This window comes from Salmo salar, chromosome ssa01, assembly GCF_905237065.1.
Source record: "Salmo salar chromosome ssa01, Ssal_v3.1, whole genome shotgun sequence".
Lineage (NCBI taxonomy): Eukaryota > Metazoa > Chordata > Actinopteri > Salmoniformes > Salmonidae > Salmo > Salmo salar.
Genome location: NC_059442.1, coordinates 137551111 through 137572770, shown reverse-complemented (window position 1 = coordinate 137572770; position 21660 = coordinate 137551111). Strand labels below are relative to the sequence as shown.

The window sequence follows — 21660 nt, the reverse complement described above, 5'->3', positions numbered from 1 at the left end:
TATGGACTCTGGAGAAAGTGACATTATGCATGACATCAGTGGGCAGTTTCAGTTGAGATGACATAAAGTCTCGGACAGTGTCCTCACAGCTTCTGCTGTTGTCATTCTCCGGTATCCCTGAAAATATTAGATTGTCTCGCATTGATCGACACTGTACATTAAGCAAGGTTTCTTTAAGTTGTTTGTTCTCCCTTTGCCCCACCTCCACCTTTCCATGAATAGAGTCTACAGTACCTTTCAGCTCCGTGTTCTCTTTCCTTAGATCATCAATCTGACGTTGGCTGAATTCTAGACTAGCACATAGTGCATTGATGTCCTCTTAAAGTATATCCAAGACATCAAGTTTGGCAAGACTTTCATTGATTGATTTCAACAAGTCAACATCCATATCTGTAAACCTTTCCCCACACTCCACTCGCACCCTCTTGCATGGGGATGGTTTAATGCCATCGTTGATAGTGCTTGGCCAACTTGGCTTTGTTTTGTTGATTGAGTTTGTTGTGCTTGAATCTGCCGAAACCAGCGACATGTTTCTTTGAGCTCATTAGTATCTCTCGTCAATGAATTGTTCAAGCTCCAATTGGCTATACTTAAACTCTTTAACATCATCCTTAGCTCTGGCATCTTACACAATATTTGGAACCAAGGACTCTACAAAAGTAAAGACAAATTTGACCCCAATAACTACTGTGGGATATGAATCAACAGCAACCTTGGGAAAATCCTCTGCATTATCATTAACAGCAGACTAGTTAATTTCCTCTTTGAAAACAATATGCTGAGCAAATGTCAAATTGTCTTTTTACCAAATTTCCGTATGACAGACCATGTATTCACCCTGCACACCCTAATTGACAAACAAACAAACCAAAACAAAGGCTTCTCAAGCTTTGTTGATTTCAAAACATATTTTTACTCAATTTGGCATGAGGGTCTGCTATACAAATTGATGGAAAGTGGTGTTGGGGAAAAACATACAACATAATAAAATCCATGTAAACAATTAACATGTGTGCGGTTTAAATGGGCAAAAACACACATTGATTTCCGCAGGGCCGTGGGGTGAGACAGGAATGCACCTTAAGCCCCACCTTCATCAACATATATATCAACGAATTGACGAGGGCACTAGAACAGTCTGCAGCACTCTGCCTCACCCTACTAGAATCTGAAGTCAATGCCTAATGTTTGCCGATGATCTGGTGCTTCTGTCGCCAACCAAGGAGTGCCTACAGCAGCACCTAGATCTTCTGCACAGATTCTGTCAGACCTGGGCCCTGACAGTAAATCTCAGTAAGACAAAAATAATGGTGTTCCAAAAAAGGTCCAGTCGCCAGGACCACAAATACAAATTCCATCTAGAAACCGTTGCCCTACAGCAGTGGTTTCCAAACTTTTTATAGTCCCGTACCCCGTCAAACATTCAAGCTCCAGCTGCGTACCTCCTCTAGCACCAGGGTCAGCGCACTCTCAAATGTTGTTTTTTGGCCATCATTGTAAGCCTGCCACACACACACTATATGATACATTTTGTCACAACCCGGCTCATGGGAAGTGACAAAGAGCTCTTATAGGACCAGGGCACAAATAATAATAATCAAAAATGTTGCTCTTTATTTCACCATCTTACATATAAAACCTTATTTGTTCATCGAAAATTGTGAATAACTCACCACAGGTTAATGAGAAGGGTGTGCTTGAAAGGATGCACATAACTGCAATGTTGTATTGGATAGAGTCTGTCTTAAATCATTTTCCACTCACAGTCTGTGCCTGTATTTAGTTTTCATGCTAGTGAGTGCCGAGAATCCACTCTCACATATGTACGTGGTTGCAAAGGGCATCAGTGTCTTAACAGCACGATTTGCCAAGGCAAGAAACTCTGAGCGCAGCCCTGTCCAGAAATCTGGCAGTGGCTTCTGATGAAATTCAATTTTCATAGAACCACTTGTTGCAATTTCGATAAGGCTCGGTAGGTGGACTGGAGGCAGGGCAGGAAAGGGATAACGAATCCAGTTGCTTGTGTCGTCCGTTTCAGGAAAGTACCTGTGTAATTGAGCACCCAGCTCACTCAGGTGCTTCGCTACATCACATTTGACATTGTCCGTAAGCTTGAGTTCATTTGAACACAAAAAATCATACAATGATGGAAAGACCTGTGTGTTGTCCTTGTTAATGCAGACAGAGAAGAGCTCCAACTTCTTAATCATACCCTCAATTTTGTCCCGCACATTAAGTATAGTTGCGGAGAGTCCTTGTAATCCTAGATTCAGATCATTCAGGAGAGAAAAAACATCACCCAGATAGGCCAGTCATGTGAGAAACTCGTCATCATGCAAGCGGTGATAATTATGGTCAGTAAAGAAAAGTTTAAGCTCGTCTCTCAATTAAAAAAACATGTCAATACTTTGCCCCTTGATAACCAGCGCACTTCTGTATGTTGTAAAAGTGTTACATGGTCGCTGCCCATATCATTGCATAGTGCAGAAAATACACGAGAGTTCAGGGGCCTTGCTTTAACAAAGTTAACCATTTTCACTGTAGTGTCCAAAACGTCTTTCAAGCTGTCAGGCATTCTCTTGTACCCAAGTGGCGTCGGTAGCAACTGCTTGCACATACGTTACCACTCCACTGTCTCCCTGTCATGGCTTTTGTGCCATCAGTACATATACCAACCCAGCTGTCCAGTACTTTAAAAAATATCCTCTCATGTTGTCCTGGTTTCCAGTGGTTTGCAGAAGAGGTTGTCTTCCTTAATTGACCCCCCATAAACATAAAGGACATTTAACAGGAGCTGTGCCAGGCCCGCCACGTCTGTTGACTCATCCAGCTGTAATGCATAGAATTCACTGGCTTGTATGCGAAGCAGTAATTGTTTCCAAACATCTCTTGTTTGATGAAGTCATTGTCTGTATAGTGTTTTTGGCCTTTTCCCCCAGCATTGTCCCAGCCATATCCGTGGCAGCAGGAAGAATTAAGTCCTCCACACTAGTATGGTGCTTGCCTGTCCTAGCCACTCAGTAGCTCACCATATAAGATGCTTCTAGCCCCTTCTTATTAATGGTATCTTACTACTCGAAAGTCTTCTTAATTCTCACTCCAAAACAAACCCTGGCTTATTTTTCAAATTGACATGTTTTGTTTCTAAATGTCTGCGCAAGAGTGAAGGTTTCATTGAGTTGTCAGATAGTACTTTTGCATATATAACACACTGTGGCTGAGGAAAGGCAAGTGAACCCCAAATCAATGTAGTTCTCATCATATTTGCGCCTCTTTGATGGTCCAACGTCCCTGTCTGTTGTTCAGTGCTTTCCCCGGGCAGTAACTCTTCGGCTGCATCAGATTCACAGCTGTCAGTGTCCATGCTAGCTGGGCTAACAAATGTAGAATTACTGATGCTAGCATTGAATGTGCTCGTGGAAGCAGAACAACTTGTGTCGTTGACAGATGTAGGTGTAGTACTACCAGTAGAGCTGGTATGTGTCTCTATGGACACGGGCCTTACTTTTTTTTAACCATTTATCAATTTTCGAGCAAACGGAATGAGCAGCAGCTACGTTTGGCTACATACGGACCGTTAGTGGAATTCCCACGTGAGAGGCGACCTGTATTTGACATTGTGTTGTTATTTTGCTGAACACTAGATGGTTTCATTTTTGGCATTGAAATGAAAATATATATATATATTTTTTAAATGTGAATCACATTTTTATTTGGCGTACCCCCGACGGCATTGCGTGTACACAAACTATACATACCTCGACCTAAACATTAGCGCCACACTGAACTTCCACAAAGCTGTGAACGAGCTGAGAGACAAGGCAAGAAGGGCCTCCTATGCCATCAAAAGGGACATAAAATTCAACATAGCAATTAGGATCTGGCTAAAAATACTTGAATCAGTTATAGAATCCATTGCCTTGTATGGTTGTGAGGTCTGGGGTCCGCTCACCAACAAATAATTCACAAAAATGGGACAAACACCAAATTGAGACTCTGCATGCAGAATTTTACAAAAATATCCCCTGTGTACCACGTAAAACACCAACTAACGCATGCAGAGCAGAATTAGGCCGATACACACTAATTATCAAAATCCAGAAAAAAGCTGTGAAATTCTACAACCACCTAAAAGGAAGCGATTCCCAAACCTTCCATAACAAAGCCATCACCTACAGAGATGAACCTGGAGGAGAGTCCCCTAAGCAAGCTGGTCCTGGGGCTCTGCTCACAAACACAAACAGACCCCACAGGACAGCAACACAATTAGACCTAACCAAATCATGAGAAAACAAAAAGATAATTACTTCATACATTGGAAAGAATTAACAAAAAAACTGAGCAAACTAGAATGTAATTTGGCCCTACACAGAGACTACATAGTGGCAGAATACCTGACCACTGTGACTGACTCAAACTTAAGGAAAGCTTTGACTATGTCACGGTCGTCGTTGGTTAAGGAGGACCAAAATGCCGCAGGTATGTGTATGCTCATCTTGACTTTTAATAAATTCCAAAATGAACACCAAAATAACAAAAAGAGACCAACCAACCAACCAACCAACCAACCAACCAACCAACCAACCAACCGTCTGACAAGGCTAAACACAGAACAATCTCCCACAAACACACAGACAAACACACCCAACTAATATAGGACTTCCAATCAAAGGCAACACCACACAGCTGCCTTCAATTGGAAGTCCACCCCAATTAACCCTACATAGAAACAGACTACCTAGACTAAACATAGAATACATGAATCTCAAAACAGTGCCCAAAAACCCCCGGAATACTAAATCAAACGCCCTTACTACAAAAACACCACCCTGAACCACATAAAACAAATACCCTCTGCCACGTCCTGACCAAACTACAATAACAATTAACCCTTATACTGGCCAGGACGTGACAGACTATGTACAGACTCAGTGAGCATAGCCTTGTTACTGAGAAAGACCGCTGTAGGCAGACCTGGCTCTCAAGAGAAGACAGGCTATTCAGACCACTTGACTTTTTCCGCATTTTGTTACATTACAGCCTTATTCTAAAATGGATTTAAAAACAAAAAATACTCATCAATCAACACACAATACCCCATTTGCTAATGTATTAAAAATTAAAAACAGAAATACCTCATTTACATAAGTATTCAGACCGTTTGCTATGAGACTCGATATTGAGCTCAGATGCATCCTGTTTCCATTGATCATCCTTGAGATGTTTCTACAATGTGATTGGAGTCCACCTGTGGTAAATAAATTGATTGGACATGATTTGGAAAGGCATATACCTGTCTATATAAGGTCTCACAGTTGACAGTGCATGTCAGAGCAAAAACCAAGCTATGAGGTCGAAGGAATAGTCTGTAGAGCTCCGACACAGGATTATGTCGAGGCACAGATCTGGGGAAGTGTACCAAAACATTTCTGTAGCATTGAAGGTCCCCAAGAACACAGTGGCCTCCCTCATTCTTAAATGGAAGACGTTTGGAACCACCACAACTCTTCCTAGAGCTGGCCACCCAGCCAAACTGAGCGATCAGGGGAGAAGGGCCTTGGTGAGGGAGGTGACAAAGCACCCGATGGTCACTCTGACAGAGCTCCAGAGTTCCTCTGTGGAGATGGGAGAAACTTCCAGAAGGACAACCATCTCTGCAGCACTCCACCAATCAGGCCTTTATGGTAGAGTGGCCAGACGGAAGCCACTCAGTAAAATGCACATGACAGCCCGCTTAGAGTTTGTGAAAAGGTTACCTTAAGACTCTCAGACCATGAGAAACAAGATTCTCTGGTCTGATGAAACCAAGATTCAACTCTTTGGCCTGAATGCCAGGCATCACGTCTGGAGAAACCTGGCACCATCCCTAAGGTGAAACAGGGTGGTGGTGGCGGCATCATGCTGAGGGTATGTTTTTCAGCGGCAGGGACTGGGAGACTAGTAAGGATCAAGGGAAAGATGAACGGAGCAAAGTACAGAGAGATCCTTGATGAAAACCTGCTCCAGAGCACTCAGGACCTCAGACTGGGGCGAAGGTTCACCTTCCAACAGCAAACAACACTAGGCACACAACCAAGACAACACAGGAGTGGCTTTGGGACAAGTCTCTGACTGTCCTTGAGTGGCCCAGCCAGAGCTTGCACTTGAACCCGATTTAACATCTCTGGAAAGACCTGAAAATACTGTGCAGCTCCCCATCCAACCTGACAGAGCTTGAGAGGATCTGCAGAGAAGAACGGGAGAAAGTCCCCAAATACAGGTGTCAAGCTTATAGCGTCATACCCAAGAAGACTCGATGCTCTATTCGCTGCCAAAGGTGCTTCAAAAAGAACTGAGCAAAGGGTTTGAATACTTTTGTAAATGTGATATTTAAGTTTTAAATTTGTAATAAATGTGCAAACATTTCTAAAAACCTGTTTTTGCTTTGTCATTATGGAGTATTGTGTGTAGATATATTAGGAAAATCAATTTTTTTATCAATTTCATTATAAGGCTGTAACCTAACAAAATGTTTCGAAAGTCAAGGGGTCTGAATACTTTACGAATGCACTGTTTCCCCCAGATTACACAGATCCACAAAGATTTCTAAAACAAATCCAATTTTGATAAACTCTCATATCTTTTGGGTGAAACACCACAGTGTTCCATCACAGCAGCAAGATTGTGACCTGTTGCCACAAGAAAGGGTAACCAGTGAAGAACAAACCCAATTGTAAATACAACCTATATTTATGTTTATTTCCTTTCCCTTTTGTACTTTAACTATTTGCACATTGTTACAACACTGTATATAGAAACATTTGTTTATTCTTTCGGAACTTTTGTGAGTGTAATGTTTACTGTTAATTTTATGATTGTTTATTTCACTTTTGTTTATTATCTATTTCACTTGCTTTGGCAATGTAAACATATGCTTCCCATGCCAATAAAGCCCTTTGAATTGAATTGAGGCAGAGCGAGAGGGAAAGAGTGGCAGAGAGGGAGAGAGAGGGCGAGAAAGAGGCAGAGAGATAGAGAGAGCGAGTGAGGGAGAGAGAGAGAGAGAGGCAGAGAGAGAGAAAGAGGAAGGCAGAGAGAAAGAGAGAGACGGAGGCAGGAAGAAAAAGAGAGGGAGAATTAGAGAGAGGGAGCGGTGTGAGACAAGTGTGCGTCTGTAGCAGCATTGGGAAAGCTGCTCAGTCAGCAGTATGTTGTACGGTGCCTACCCACAGGAGGAGGCCATGTCTCCTATGATAACAAGCCTGACTAACACACATCTGATACTGCCACACTGAGGTGAGACACCAGCAGCGGGCCTGCATGTCTATTCTCTAGTCCGTGTTACAATGCTCTCTCCGCTACATTCTCATAACAACATTATGCCGATATACTGCAGCACACTTTTTGACATCTGGAACGTTCTGAAAAAACACAGGCACTATCATATTCATCGTAGCAGTATACATCACAAGTATAGTGTGTGTGTATGTTTGTTTGCATGCATGCGTGCGTATATGTGCGTGCGTGTGTGTGTGCGTGTGTGTCGGACAGGTGTCCTTCTGAGTTGTAATTGATCCCAAAGGGTGAATTACTGTTAGCAGTCCTTAAAGGCCTCAGGAGAGGTTAGAGATGAACGCACCTCCTGCCTGAAACCCTACCCTCATATCTGTTGATAGCTTGTCAAGACTAGATGTTGATGATCCTGCTGAACACAAAGATTACTGACACACGTATTATTGTTGGAGAGAAAGAGTCCAGGTTGTATGTGATGATAAGGTTGTTTGTTGTTTTCAACAGGAAATGAGGTCAGAGGTCACAGGTTGTATTGGGGTTATCATAAGGTTAGATCTGACTGATCCCTATGGGTTGTTAGTTAAGAGCTGTTGCCTGTCAGACTGAGATTTGTCTCTATTTGTATCCAGTGTCCTCTTCCTCAGCTTTGCAGAAACAGACACATCAGCTTTGGCCACCTTTTGATTTGGAGTTTTAGCCTTGCAAATTAGAAAAGGTATTAATACCAAACTTCAAACAGTTGATCGCTCACTAGCAAGTCTTACTTCAGCGAGGAATCCAGATTTCCAGTGGAAAGAAAATAAAGGATTAAAATTGAATATTTTGTTCCTGGCAATGGCTTTCTGCACTTATTAAATTGTGTGTCCAACATTTATAATGGGTGGTGTTATGAAAAAATGATGTAAGCCTCATAACTTCTACTCAATAAAAGGTGCCCTTGAACTGTTACATGCTGAAGTTCCACTTGGGGGTTGAGCATTGAGAAGTGGTGCAGGAGGATTTGATGTATTCCTTTGATGTATCTTTGTGAGCTAAAAGTCTGTGGTCAGACTCAGTGAAAGGAACTAAGCCTTTCTTAAGCAGGGGCCTCTAACGTCTCCCCTGTTCTTGTCTATTCTTTTCTACTACTGTGTGTAAGTATCATTATGGCATATTACTGGTTATATACTGTAATAGGCCAAAAGGTTTTTGATGGAGTTCTTGAGCATTCTAGTAGTTAGGAGTCATCCTATTTGTGTAAGTGGGTTAAATTTACTGTAGAGGCATGTGAACATAGTGTATTTGATTGTGGTGTTGAAACCACTTAAATGACTCTCCCAATCCCAGTATAAATACAAGTGTTGTTACTGTACATCAGAGTGAGCACACTGTTAACTGCTGTTTTACATTCCCATTAGCTTTGTCCCCTATGAAGATCACCAGCACACACTGGAGGAGAGAGGGAGAGGGAGAAGGAGGGAGAGGGGGAGAGGGAGGGAGAGGGAGAGGGAGGGAGAGAGAGGGGGAGAGGGAGGGAGAGGGAGAGAGGGGGAGAGGGAGAGGGGGAGACGGAGGGAGAGGGGGAGAGGGAGGGAGAGGGAGGGAGAGGGAGGGGGAGAGAGGGAGGGAGGGAGAGAGGGGAGAGAGAGGGAGAGGGAAGGGGAGGGAGAGGGAGGGAGAGGGGAGAGAGGGAGGGAGGGAGAGAGAGAGGGGAGGGAGGGAGAGGGGGAGAGGGAGGGAGGGAGAGAGAGGGGGAGGGAGGGAGAGAGAGAGGGATCAGTTCCGTGTGGAATGTAACAGTCTAGAGCACAATAACACCTCAGCTGTGCTCAAGGCACTGACCGAATGTCCCTTACCACCCATTACATAACATAGGCCCTTACATTAGAGCATTCACTGGGCCAGCAGTATAGCCACACCTTACACTATAACACACACCTGCTATGGCCACAGAGTTCCAAATGCTTCAGTAACACACCTCACTCTCCCCTCTCCTTCTCTGTCTCTGTTCAGTGTTCTGAGTCATGACTCTGTGTCCTTCTTTCTGACGCTGACTGGACTGGACTGGCTGAGTGTGCTTTCTCATGTCTCAAGCTCCGCTCTTCTCTCCTCTCGTCTGTGGGTCTATGTCCCCTCATAGTAAACCAGACTGTTTAGGTTCTGATTCAAACACTGGATATTGTCTGAACTTTTCATCAGTCCCCTTCTAACAGTAAGAGAGCATTCAGCAATCTCGCAAATGTTCCATAAAACCACAGACAAACATTTCACTAGTGTTTGCCTGAGAATAAATGACAACGTAATGATGTTTGTTTCCAACATTAGGGAGGTTTTTCCTAAAAAAAGTCAAATCTGCTTTGTATTTCGTTTCATTGCCACGATACTAATGAGTATCGCCATACTGGTATCGTCCCTGCCTTATCGTCCCTGTCCCTGCCATACTGGTATCGTCCCTGCCTTATCGTCCCTGTCCCTGCCATACTGGTATCGTCCCTGCCTAATGAGTCCCTATCCCTGCCATATTGGTATCGTCCCTGCCTAATGAGTATCGCCATACTGGTATCGTCCCTGCCTTATCGGGCACCCAGAAGAGGTAATGATTAGTGACTATCGTTTTGACAATATCGCAACATAATTTTTTTACAGCTAGTTGGCTGTACCTGCACCAAATCTCCAGTGTAGCTTGTTCTCCATCTTCTTTTTAAATAGGGAGCCCATTTGTTTTCATCACTTTTATTTCCATGACTGATCACAACTCGTTTTATCATGTTCTCTCTTGTCTCTCTGCAGCAGACATACGGTGAGAAATTACAATAAAATCACAGTATCGAATCACAATACATATAGAACCGTGAGAATCGCGACACACATATCACATCGGCATCTAAGTATCGTGATAGTATCGTATCGTGAGGTCCCTAGCAATTCCCAGCCCTAGTAATGAGGATCATCCAGAGATTTTCCCCCGTGATGGGAGACTCCACACACAGCTTGCCTGGTAGTTCCCCCCTGTTGGGGGGTTTACATGTATGTGTGGTGGTGGTGGTAGGTATTTCCAGACCCAGGACTGAGCACCTTTAATCCCCCCGGCATCGCTGCACTGTCCTGGGCGAGACAGATGCACTAAAGACAGAGACCCCCAGCCCACCCCTGCAAGGAGAGAAGTGTAACCCTGGACAGATTGAGTTGCAGGTTCACTGAAAATAGATTTGGAGAGGAATAGTATTTTCTGTCAGACAGCTATTGGGTTTGATAGAGACAATATCAGACGAGTAGACAGGCTCTCTTGTGCTGCAATGGAAAAGGGTAAACTGAGGTTAGAACTCAAGATTGTGTGTGTGTGTGTGTGTGTGTGTGTGTGTGTGTGTGTGTGTGTGTGTGTGTGTGTGTGTGTGTGTGTGTGTGTGTGTGTGTGTGTGTGTTTATAAACCACAGATGTGCTCACAGTTGCATGTTGCATGAGAAAATACGGCTCTCAGCTTGTCATCAATTGCTCTTTTCTGACAGTCCGTATGAACACACTGCCAGTCTGTATACATGTAGTGTATAATTGAATGATGGCACTACACATGACGTCTTCAATGTCATCTATTGCCTTTGTAGCATATGCTCAATAATACACATGATATCCATTTCTGTAGCATTGAGTGTCTGCTGCAATATACACTGTAAGATAATGATTAAATAAATCACATTTTCTGCCTAGAAAGAAGTCAGTCCAATCAGACGCATGTGTGTTTGTAGATGCGTGTGCACACGTGAACAGTATGTGTGTCGAGGCTTTGGTAGTTGCTGCCCCTCATATGATCCTTGGTGTGGGGCTGCCCTGTGTACAGTACCGATAGAATACAGTGCCTGTTCACATGTCTACATGGGTGAGCCCTGTGGCCTTGAGCGGTGAGGATTCCATATGTCAGAGAGAAAGGGGATATGTTTGTCTTTGTGTATAGTTCATGTGTAAACATGGGCAGTACACTAAAGTACCCTGACAGAGCTTTGGAAACACAGCTGAAGAAAGGCTAGCTGAGCTGTAGGGCCATGTTATTTTCATCATTATGGCTTGTATACAACATGCTTTTTTGTCATCTTATTCTCTCTCACCCTAGAAACAATGTCTGTGCATTTGCTGTGTTAGAGTACAGCTCACAGGAACTCAATTAAGACATAGGCTAGCTAGCTAGGACCCACAGTACCCCCTGTATCTCACTCTAGCAAGTCTCCCCGCAGTCTGCAACACTCCTGTCAACACCAGGATAGGTGTTCATTGTGAGAGGATGGTGTTGGTAATACCACGCTAATATCACCATAAAAATCATTTGCACATTCAGTCCCTTTCATTTTCATTTTTTCCAAAGTTAATTATTTGTACTTTTGGGGTTTCTTTTGGTCGTTTTGACAACCAGGTGTTTGTACCCATTCCATTCACTCCATTCCAGCCATTATTATGAGCCGTCCTCCCCTCACCAGCCTCCACTGGTCTACCAGGAATGAAAGTGTCTGGTGTGTGCAGCATCAGAGATAGGAAGTTACTCAGTGTTACTCCACTGCACTTTCCCTCATGTCAGAGAGGATTGGTGGAGATGGTTAATATCAGACAGAACTCTGCTTGGTCAATGATCTTCAGAAACACTGTTCATCAGAACTGTCAATGTCTGAACATAGTCACGTACAGTACACTTACAGTCACCATTTACACCCCTCTGTTATTGGCCAAACAGTATCTAATCAAGTTCAAGACATGGAGGATATGTGTGTGAAGTGTGTGTTAAATGTCTGTTCATGGCCACTCTATGTACTGGTAGACCACGGTAATATCACTACTTCCATACACTTTATATTACTCTTTTTTTGTTGGCTGTAGAATCTCTAGAGCTCTTGAATGTTTCCATTAAAATAATTAGCACATTCAGCCGCTTTCATTTTCAGTTTCCCCAAAGTTAATTATTTGTACGTTTGGGGTTTATTTGGGTCATTTTAACATCATGGTTTTACAGCATCCTGAAAGATACATGGCTTCTAAGAATGACATGTTTCCATTGCTGTACTAATGGTTGGCTATCCAGTGATTACTGTTGCGGGGTAATTTAGCTAAAGCATGCTGTAGGAACTCCAGTGATAACAGCAGAGTTGTGCTGATTAGTGTCTCGTAGCGCTCCCTGCGAGGCTACACGGTGTGAGAGGGGGTTTTCACATCAACATTATCAGAGCTGTTTCACAGCAGAGCTAAGTGCACTTTTTCCTGCTCTTACTTAGTGCACTTTCTCTTGCTAAAACAAACACTGGCTCTTTATTCTGCTGCACTGCTACATTTTGCATTAGAGTTATGCTAGCTCAGAGCAGTTGGAGGCTGGGGGGGCATGAATTAAAGCACTCCTGTGGGTTAGTGGTGCAGCATCCAGCAGCGACAGGTTTTAGATCTGAAACACAGGCAGTCTGCTACTGGAACTACTGGCCAGCTGTAGTTAGCATTAAACCTCCCACTCAGCTTATCTGCATGGATACATACTCAGCCATAGACATTTCTGTTTGCTGTTGGACTAAAAACGGAGTTCTGCTCTCCCTATACCAGATCTCACATTCATCATTCTCTTGCTGAACAGCAGAGCTGGTTGATGACGTTCAGTAACCACACTTCCTCACATTTCTGTTTCCCATTTCTGGAATGGGATGAGGTGTGTGTACGTGTCGGACGTCGAGGGTCAGGGGTCGGAGTGGCGTTGTGACCTGTCTGTGGGTGTTTGTGTGTGTTGATGTTCCAGCTGAACTCCCCGATGAACTCGGTCAGCAGCTCGGAGGACATCAAGCCCCCGCTGGGTCTCAACGGGGTGATGAAGGTGCCCGCCCAGCCCTCACAAGGGTGCATGCCCCTCTCCCTCACCAAACACATCTGTGCCATCTGCGGGGACCGCTCGTCAGGTCGGTGCCCTAAGGTTACATATATACACATACCCAAACACACACACATGCACGCACGCACGCACACACACACACACACACACACACACACACACACACACACACACACACACACACACACACACACACACACACATATACATACATACACACACACACACACACACACACACACACACACACACACACACACACACACACACACACACACACACACACACACACACACACACACACACACACACACACACACACATACATACATACACACACACACACACACATACATACATATATACACACACAGACACACACACACACACACATACATACATACATGCATATATACACACACACACACACACACACACACACACACACACACACACACACACACACACACACACACACACACAATCTCATCACAAACAGTCACAGCCCCACTGAAAGGCATACTAATACACCATATATACTGTACTACTTAACCCAGCTAAGAGGAAGTATAAGGTGTGTCTCTGACAGTGGAGGCTGCTGAGGGGAGGACGGCTCATAATAATGGAGTGTAATGGCTGGAATAGAGTGAATGGAATGGTACTGACAACCAGGTGTTTGTACCCATTCCATTCACTCCATTCCAGCCATTATTATGAGCCGTCCTCCCCTCACCAGCCTCCACTGGTCTACCAGGAATGAAAGTGTCTGGTGTGTGCAGCATCAGAGATAGGAAGTTACTCAGTGTTACTCCACTGCACTTTCCCTCATGTCAGAGAGGATTGGTGGAGATGGTTAATATCAGACAGAACTCTGCTTGGTCAATGATCTTCAGAAACACTGTTCATCAGAACTGTCAATGTCTGAACATAGTCACGTACAGTACACTTACAGTCACCATTTACACCCCTCTGTTATTGGCCAAACAGTATCTAATCAAGTTCAAGACATGGAGGATATGTATGTGAAGTGTGTGTTAAATGTCTGTTCATGACCACTCTATGTACTTTATAAAATGAAACTCAGTGAAGATGACCTGTCTGTCCCCAGGTAAACACTATGGAGTGTACAGCTGTGAGGGCTGTAAAGGCTTCTTCAAGAGGACAGTGCGGAAGGACCTGACCTACACTTGCCGAGACAACAAGGACTGTCTGATCGACAAGCGCCAGCGCAACCGCTGCCAGTATTGTCGCTACCAGAAGTGTCTGGCCTGTGGAATGAAGAGAGAAGGTACAGCACATGCCGTTGAGGATAAAGGCCCATTTACCCTCTCTATCTATCTATCTTTATCTCTCTCTATCCATCTTTATCTCTCTCTATCTATCTTTATCTCTCTCTATCCATCTTTATCTCTCTCTCTATCTATCTTTATCTCTCTCTATCCATCTTTATCTCTATCTATCTATCTTTATCTCTCTCTATCCATCTTTATCTCTCTCTATCTATCTTTATCTCTCTCTATCCATCTTTATCTCTCTCTCTATCTATCTTTATCTCTCTCTACCCATCTTTATCTCTCTCTGTCTCTTTATATCTCTATCTCTCTATCTATCTATCTTTATCTCTCTCTATCCATCTTTATCTCTCTCTATCCATCTTTATCTCTCTCTATCCATCTTTATCTCTCTCTCTATCCATCTTTGTCTCTCTCTATCCATCTTTATCTCTCTCTGTCTCTTTATATCTCTCTCTCTCTATCTATCTTTGTCTCTCTCTCTCTCTATCTATCTTTATATCTCTCTCTCTTTCTATCTTTATCTCTCTATCTATCTTTGTCTCTCTCTATCCATCTTTATCTCTCTGTCTCTTTATATCTCTTTCTCTCTCTCTATCCATCTTTATCTCTCTCTATCTATCTTTATCTCTCTCTATCCATCTTTATCTCTCTCTCTATCTATCTTTATCTCTCTCTACCCATCTTTATCTCTCTCTGTCTCTTTATATCTCTATCTCTCTATCTATCTATCTTTATCTCTCTCTATCCATCTTTATCTCTCTCTATCCATCTTTATCTCTCTCTATCCATCTTTATCTCTCTCTCTATCCATCTTTGTCTCTCTCTATCCATCTTTATCTCTCTCTGTCTCTTTATATCTCTCTCTCTCTATCTATCTTTGTCTCTCTCTCTCTCTATCTATCTTTATATCTCTCTCTCTTTCTATCTTTATCTCTCTATCTATCTTTGTCTCTCTCTATCCATCTTTATCTCTCTGTCTCTTTATATCTCTTTCTCTCTCTCTCTCTCTCTCTCTCTCTCTCTCTCTGTCTCTTTATATCTCTCTCTCTTTCTATCTTTATCTCTCTATCTATCTCTATCTTTATATCTCTCTCTCTTTCTATCTTTATCTCTCTATCTATCTTTATGTCTCTATCTCTCTCTCTATCTTTATATCTCTGTCTCTCTATCCATCTTTATCTCTCTCTCAATCTATCTTTGTCTCTATCTCTCTCTATCTTTATGTCTCTATCTCTCTCTCTCTCTCTGTCTATCGTTATATCTCTCTCTATCCATCTTTATCTCTCTCTATCTCTCTCTCTCTCTCTCACACACACACACATACACACACACACAAGAACCCTCAGTGTCAGTCTTGTCAGAGTTAATCGTTTAGCTCCTCATGAAGAGATCTCGGAGTGTGTTGAGATCACTTGTGTGATAATGAGAGCTCCACTCATCCTCCTCTTTATTACTACTGAATGAAGAGCACTAGTTGCAGAGGACTTCCTCAGAGGCGCTCAGCATTGAGATGAGATGCTAATGGACGTCTTAATTACTGATTATTCAGATCAGGGCTGGTTCATTGACAAGACTTTAGCTTCAGAATGTTTCAGTGATTGTTAGCATTCACAGGCAGACCTATTCATGATTTCAGATTCCCCTTGAAGAACAATGATTTACCACAAGGGAGGGTAGGAGAAGAAACGGGGGGGATGAGACAGAGAGAGGAAAGGTAGTTTTAGTACTTCATAAGAGAGGAGGATATTAGTACTCTTAGCACAGTTCTCCATCAGAGCAGTGGCATCACTATCTACAGTGATGTATCTACAATACTATTTTAACTCCCAAGTTCAGTCTCAAAATATTCTGGCTTTAGAGACACAATGTGGTATTCCAGGTATTTAGGGACATAATCGGAAGCACACAATCCAGTTCCATATCAGAAATCACTTTATGTTATGCTAGGATCAGCTTTCCCTATTCTGAACATTAACCACCGCACCAGGCCAAAACAATACAAAACAGATCCTAGACCAGCATGAACAGAAAGCTATCACACATCATTAGCCTATAGCCCGGTGTTCAGTTGTTCAGCCCCACCCATAACCAATGAGCATCAGACGCAGAACAAAACGAGAGCAGAGGAAAATAGTAAACAAGAGCGTCTAGGATAAGTACATTCTGAGAGCTTTTCTTTCCCGGGCCAATTTGTCTTGACCTCAACATGCACCCCTCCCCCCTCATTATCCCTCCCTCCCCTATTCACTCTTATTTATATCATCATGGGCTCAACCTCTGTTCAAGGATATGATCATTTACTGCCTTTCACCTCACTGTGCTGCCTAAGCCCCCCTGTACCCTGAGGCAGGGGGAGAGCAAGGCAGCGGTAGTCCAGAAGGCTCAGCGAATCCACAGAAAAACTGGATTAAATGAATAGATGCTCTCCCAGTCAGAGGAAGGGAGAAATAAAGCATGATTTCAGCCCTCCTCACCTCTCTCTGACTCCAGCACAACTATTCTACCCTTGGGCTGACTTCCACTGCCAGACAACAGTTCCTCTAAAATGGGGCCCCTCGTCCCCACCTCATCGTCCCCTCCTCCTCTCCCCGGTCTCCCCAGTCTCCTTCCCAGAACCCCCACCCCTGTGATTCAGCATTTGGAATAGAAACAGAAGGAAAAAGAAGAAAAGAGAATATGAAGTGTCTTGGTCTGTATGTAGATGTGTGTCTAGGTATGTAGACGTGTGTAGACGTGTGTCGATGTGCGCCTAGGTGTGTAGGTGTGTAGATGTGTGTGTCTAGGTGTGTAGGTGTGTGGTGTGGATGTGTGTGTCTAGGTGTGTAGGTGTGTAGATGTGTGGATGTGGGGATGTGTGTGTCTAGGTGTGTAGGTGTGTAGACGTGTGGATGTGTGTGGATGTGTGGATGTGTGGATGTGTGTGTCTAGGTGTGTAGATGTGTGGATGTGTGTGTCTAGGTGTGTAGGTGTGTAGATGTGTGGATGTGGGGATGTGTGTGTCTAGGTGTGTAGGTGTGTAGATGTGTGGATGTGTGGATGTGTGTGTCTAGGTGTGTAGGTGTGTGGATGTGTGTGTCTAGGTGTGTAGATGTGTGGATGTGTGTGTCTAGGTGTGTAGGTGTGTAGATGTGTGGATGTGTGTGTCTAGGTGTGTAGGTGTGTGGATGTGGGGATGTGTGTGTCTAGGTGTATAGGTGTGTAGATGTGTGTGTCTAGGTGTATAGGTGTGTAGATGTGTGTGTCTAGGTGTGTAGACGTGTGGATGTGTGTGGATGTGTGGATGTGTGTGTCTAGGTGTGTAGACGTGTGGATGTGTGTGGATGTGTGGATGTGTGGATGTGTGTGTCTAGGTGTGTAGACGTGTGGATGTGTGTGGATGTGTGGATGTGTGTGTCTAGGTGTGTAGACGTGTGGATGTGTGTGGATGTGTGGATGTGTGTGTCTAGGTGTGTAGATGTGTGGATGTGTGTGTGTAGGTGTGTAGGTGTGTGGATGTGTGTGTCTAGGTGTGTAGGTGTGTGGATGTGTGGATGTGTGTGTGTAGGTGTGTGGATGTGTGGATGTGTGGATGTGTGTGTCTAGGTATCTAGGTGTGTAGATGTGTGGATGTGGGGATGTGTGTGTCTAGGTGTGTAGGTGTGTAGATGTGTGTGTCTAGATGTGTAGACGTGGGGATGTGTGTCTAGGTGTGTGGATGTGTGTGTCTAGGTGTATAGGTGTGTAGACGTGGGGATGTGTGTGTCTAGGTGTGTAGATGTGTGGATGTGTGTGTCTAGGTGTGTAGGTGTGTGGATGTGTGTGTCTAGGTGTGTAGGTGTGTGGATGTGTGTGTGTAGGTGTGTAGGTGTGTGGATGTGTGTGTCTAGGTGTGTAGGTGTGTGGATGTGTGGATGTGTGTGTCTAGGTGTGTGTGGATGTGTGGATGTGTGTGTCTAGGTGTGTAGGTGTGTGGATGTGTGGATGTGTGTGTCTAGGTGTGTAGACGTGTGGATGTGTGTGTCTAGGTGTGTAGGTGTGTGGATGTGTGGATGTGTGTGTCTAGGTGTGTAGGTGTGTGGATGTGTGTGTGTAGGTGTGTAGGTGTGTGGATGTGTGTGTCTAGGTGTGTAGGTGTGTGGATGTGTGGATGTGTGTGTCTAGGTGTGTAGGTGTGTGGATGTGTGTGTCTAGGTGTCTAGGTGTGTAGATGTGTGGATGTGTGTGTCTAGGTGTGTAGGTGTGTAGATGTGTGGATGTGTGTGTCTAGGTGTGTAGATGTGTGGATGTGTGTGTCTAGGTGTGTAGGTGTGTAGATGTGTGGATGTGTGTGTCTAGGTGTATAGGTGTGTAGATGTGTGGATGTGTGTGTCTAGGTGTGTAGGTGTGTAGATGTGTGGATGTGTGTGTCTAGGTGTGTAGGTGTGTGGATGTGTGTGTCTAGACGTGGGGATGTGTGTGTCTAGGTGTGTAGACGTGTGGATGTGTGTGTCTAGGTGTGTAGATGTGTGGATGTGTGTGTCTAGACGTGGGGATGTGTGTGTCTAGGTGTGTAGACGTGTGGATGTGTGTGTCTAGGTGTGTAGGTGTGTAGACGTGTGGATGTGTGTGTCTAGGTGTGTAGATGTGTGGATGTGTGTGTCTAGATGTGTAGACGTGTGGATGTGTGTGTCTAGGTGTGTAGATGTGTGGATGTGTGTGTCTAGATGTGTAGACGTGTGGATGTGTGTGTCTAGGTGTGTAGACGTGTGGATGTGTGTGTCTGGGTGTGTAGATGTGTGGATGTGTGTGTCTAGATGTGTAGACGTGGGGATGTGTGTGTCTAGGTGTGTAGACGTGTGGATGTGTGTGTCTAGGTGTGTAGACGTGGGGATGTGTGTGTCTAGGTGTGTAGATGTGTTAATGTGTGTGTCTAGACGTGGGGATGTGTGTGTCTAGGTGTGTAGATGTGTGGATGTGTGTGTCTAGATGTGTAGACGTGGGGATGTGTGTGTCTAGGTGTGTAGACGTGGGGATGTGTGTGTCTAGGTGTGTAGACGTGTGGATGTGTGTGTCTAGGTGTGTAGACGTGGGGATGTGTGTGTCTAGGTGTGTAGATGTGTGGATGTGTGTGTCTAGGTGTGTAGACGTGGGGATGTGTGTGTCTAGGTGTGTAGACGTGGGGATGTGTGTGTCTAGGTGTGTAGACGTGGGGATGTGTGTGTCTAGGTGTGTAGACGTGGGGATGTGTGTGTCTAGGTGTGTAGACGTGGGGATGTGTGTGTCTAGATGTGTAGACGTGGGGATGTGTGTGTCTAGGTGTGTAGACGTGTGGATGTGTGTGTCTAGGTGTGTAGACGTGGGGATGTGTGTGTCTAGGTGTGTAGATGTGTGGATGTGTGTGTCTAGGTGTGTAGACGTGGGGATGTGTGTGTCTAGGTGTGTAGACGTGGGGATGTGTGTGTCTAGGTGTGTAGACGTGGGGATGTGTGTGTCTAGGTGTGTAGACGTGGGGATGTGTGTGTCTAGGTGTGTAGACGTGGGGATGTGTGTGTCTAGGTGTGTAGACGTGGGGATGTGTGTGTCTAGGTGTGTAGATGTGTGGATGTGTGTGTCTAGGTGTGTAGACGTGGGGATGTGTGTGTCTAGGTGTGTAGACGTGGGGATGTGTGTGTCTAGGTGTGTAGACGTGGGGATGTGTGTGTCTAGGTGTGTAGACGTGGGGATGTGTGTGTCTAGGTGTGTAGATGTGTGGATGTGTGTGTCTAGGTGTGTAGACGTGGGGATGTGTGTGTCTAGGTGTGTAGATGTGTGGATGTGTGTGTCTAGGTGTGTAGACGTGTGGATGTGTGTGTCTAGGTGTGTAGACGTGTGGATGTGTGTGTCTAGGTGTGTAGACGTGGGGATGTGTGTGTCTGGGTGTGTAGACGTGGGGATGTGTGTGTCTAGGTGTGTAGACGTGGGGATGTGTGTGTCTGGGTGTGTAGACGTGGGGATGTGTGTGTCTAGGTGTGTAGACGTGTGGATGTGTGTGTCTAGGTGTGTAGACGTGTGGATGTGTGTGTCTAGGTGTGTAGACGTTGGGATGTGTGTGTCTAGGTGTGTAGACGTGTGGATGTGTGTGTCTAGGTGTGTAGACGTGTGGATGTGTGTGTCTAGGTGTGTAGACGTGGGGATGTGTGTGTCTAGGTGTGTAGACGTGTGGATGTGTGTGTCTAGGTGTGTAGACGTGTGGATGTGTGTGTCTAGGTGTGTAGACGTGTGGATGTGTGTGTCTAGGTGTGTAGACGTGGGGATGTGTGTGTCTAGGTGTGTAGACGTGGGGATGTGTGTGTCTAGGTGTGTAGACGTGGGGATGTGTGTGTCTAGATGTGTAGACGTGGGGATGTGTGTGTCTAGGTGTGTAGACGTGGGGATGTGTGTGTCTAGGTGTGTAGACGTGGGGATGTGTGTGTCTAGGTGTGTAGACGTGTGGATGTGTGTGTCTAGGTGTGTAGACGTGTGGATGTGTGTGTCTAGGTGTGTAGACGTGGGGATGTGTGTGTCTAGGTGTGTAGATGTGTGGATGTGTGTGTCTAGGTGTGTAGACGTGTGGATGTGTGTGTCTAGGTGTGTAGACGTGGGGATGTGTGTGTCTAGGTGTGTAGATGTGGGGATGTGTGTGTCTAGGTGTGTAGACGTGGGGATGTGTGTGTCTAGGTGTGTAGACGTGGGGATGTGTGTGTCTAGGTGTGTAGACGTGGGGATGTGTGTGTCTAGGTGTGTAGACGTGGGGATGTGTGTGTCTAGGTGTGTAGACGTGGGGATGTGTGTGTCTAGGTGTGTAGACGTGGGGATGTGTGTGTCTAGGTGTGTAGATGTGGGGATGTGTGTGTCTAGGTGTGTAGACGTGGGGATGTGTGTGTCTAGGTGTGTAGACGTGGGGATGTGTGTGTCTAGGTGTCTAGACGTGTGGATGTGTGTGTCTAGGTGTGTAGATGTGGGGATGTGTGTGTCTAGGTGTGTAGACGTGGGGATGTGTGTGTCTAGGTGTGTAGACGTGGGGATGTGTGTGTCTAGGTGTCTAGACGTGTGGATGTGTGTGTCTAGGTGTGTAGACGTGGGGATGTGTGTGTCTAGGTGTGTAGACGTGGGGATGTGTGTGTCTAGACGTGGGGATGTGTGTGTCTAGGTGTGTAGGTGTGTAGACGTGTGGATGTGTGTGTCTAGGTGTGTAGATGTGTGGATGTGTGTGTCTAGACGTGGGGATGTGTGTGTCTAGGTGTGTAGACGTGTGGATGTGTGTGTCTAGGTGTGTAGGTGTGTAGACG

The 21660-nt window shown here is 44.8% G+C and overlaps 1 protein-coding gene across 5 annotated transcripts in view; it reads left to right on the top strand.

Moving 5' to 3' along the window:
• The window catches only part of LOC106565394 (retinoic acid receptor RXR-alpha-A), a 173478-nt gene that overhangs the window by 121703 nt on the left and 30115 nt on the right, over positions 1-21660 (top strand). For 3 of the 5 annotated variants that reach the window (XM_014132501.2, XM_014132482.2, XM_014132462.2), the window contains exons 4-5: positions 13002-13167; positions 14209-14388. In XM_014132501.2, coding sequence (XP_013987976.1) covers positions 13002-13167; positions 14209-14388 — 346 coding nt within the window. The remainder of the gene's footprint in view (positions 1-13001; positions 13168-14208; positions 14389-21660) is intronic. The other 2 variants (XM_014132492.2, XM_014132471.2) reach the window with 1 other exon arrangement.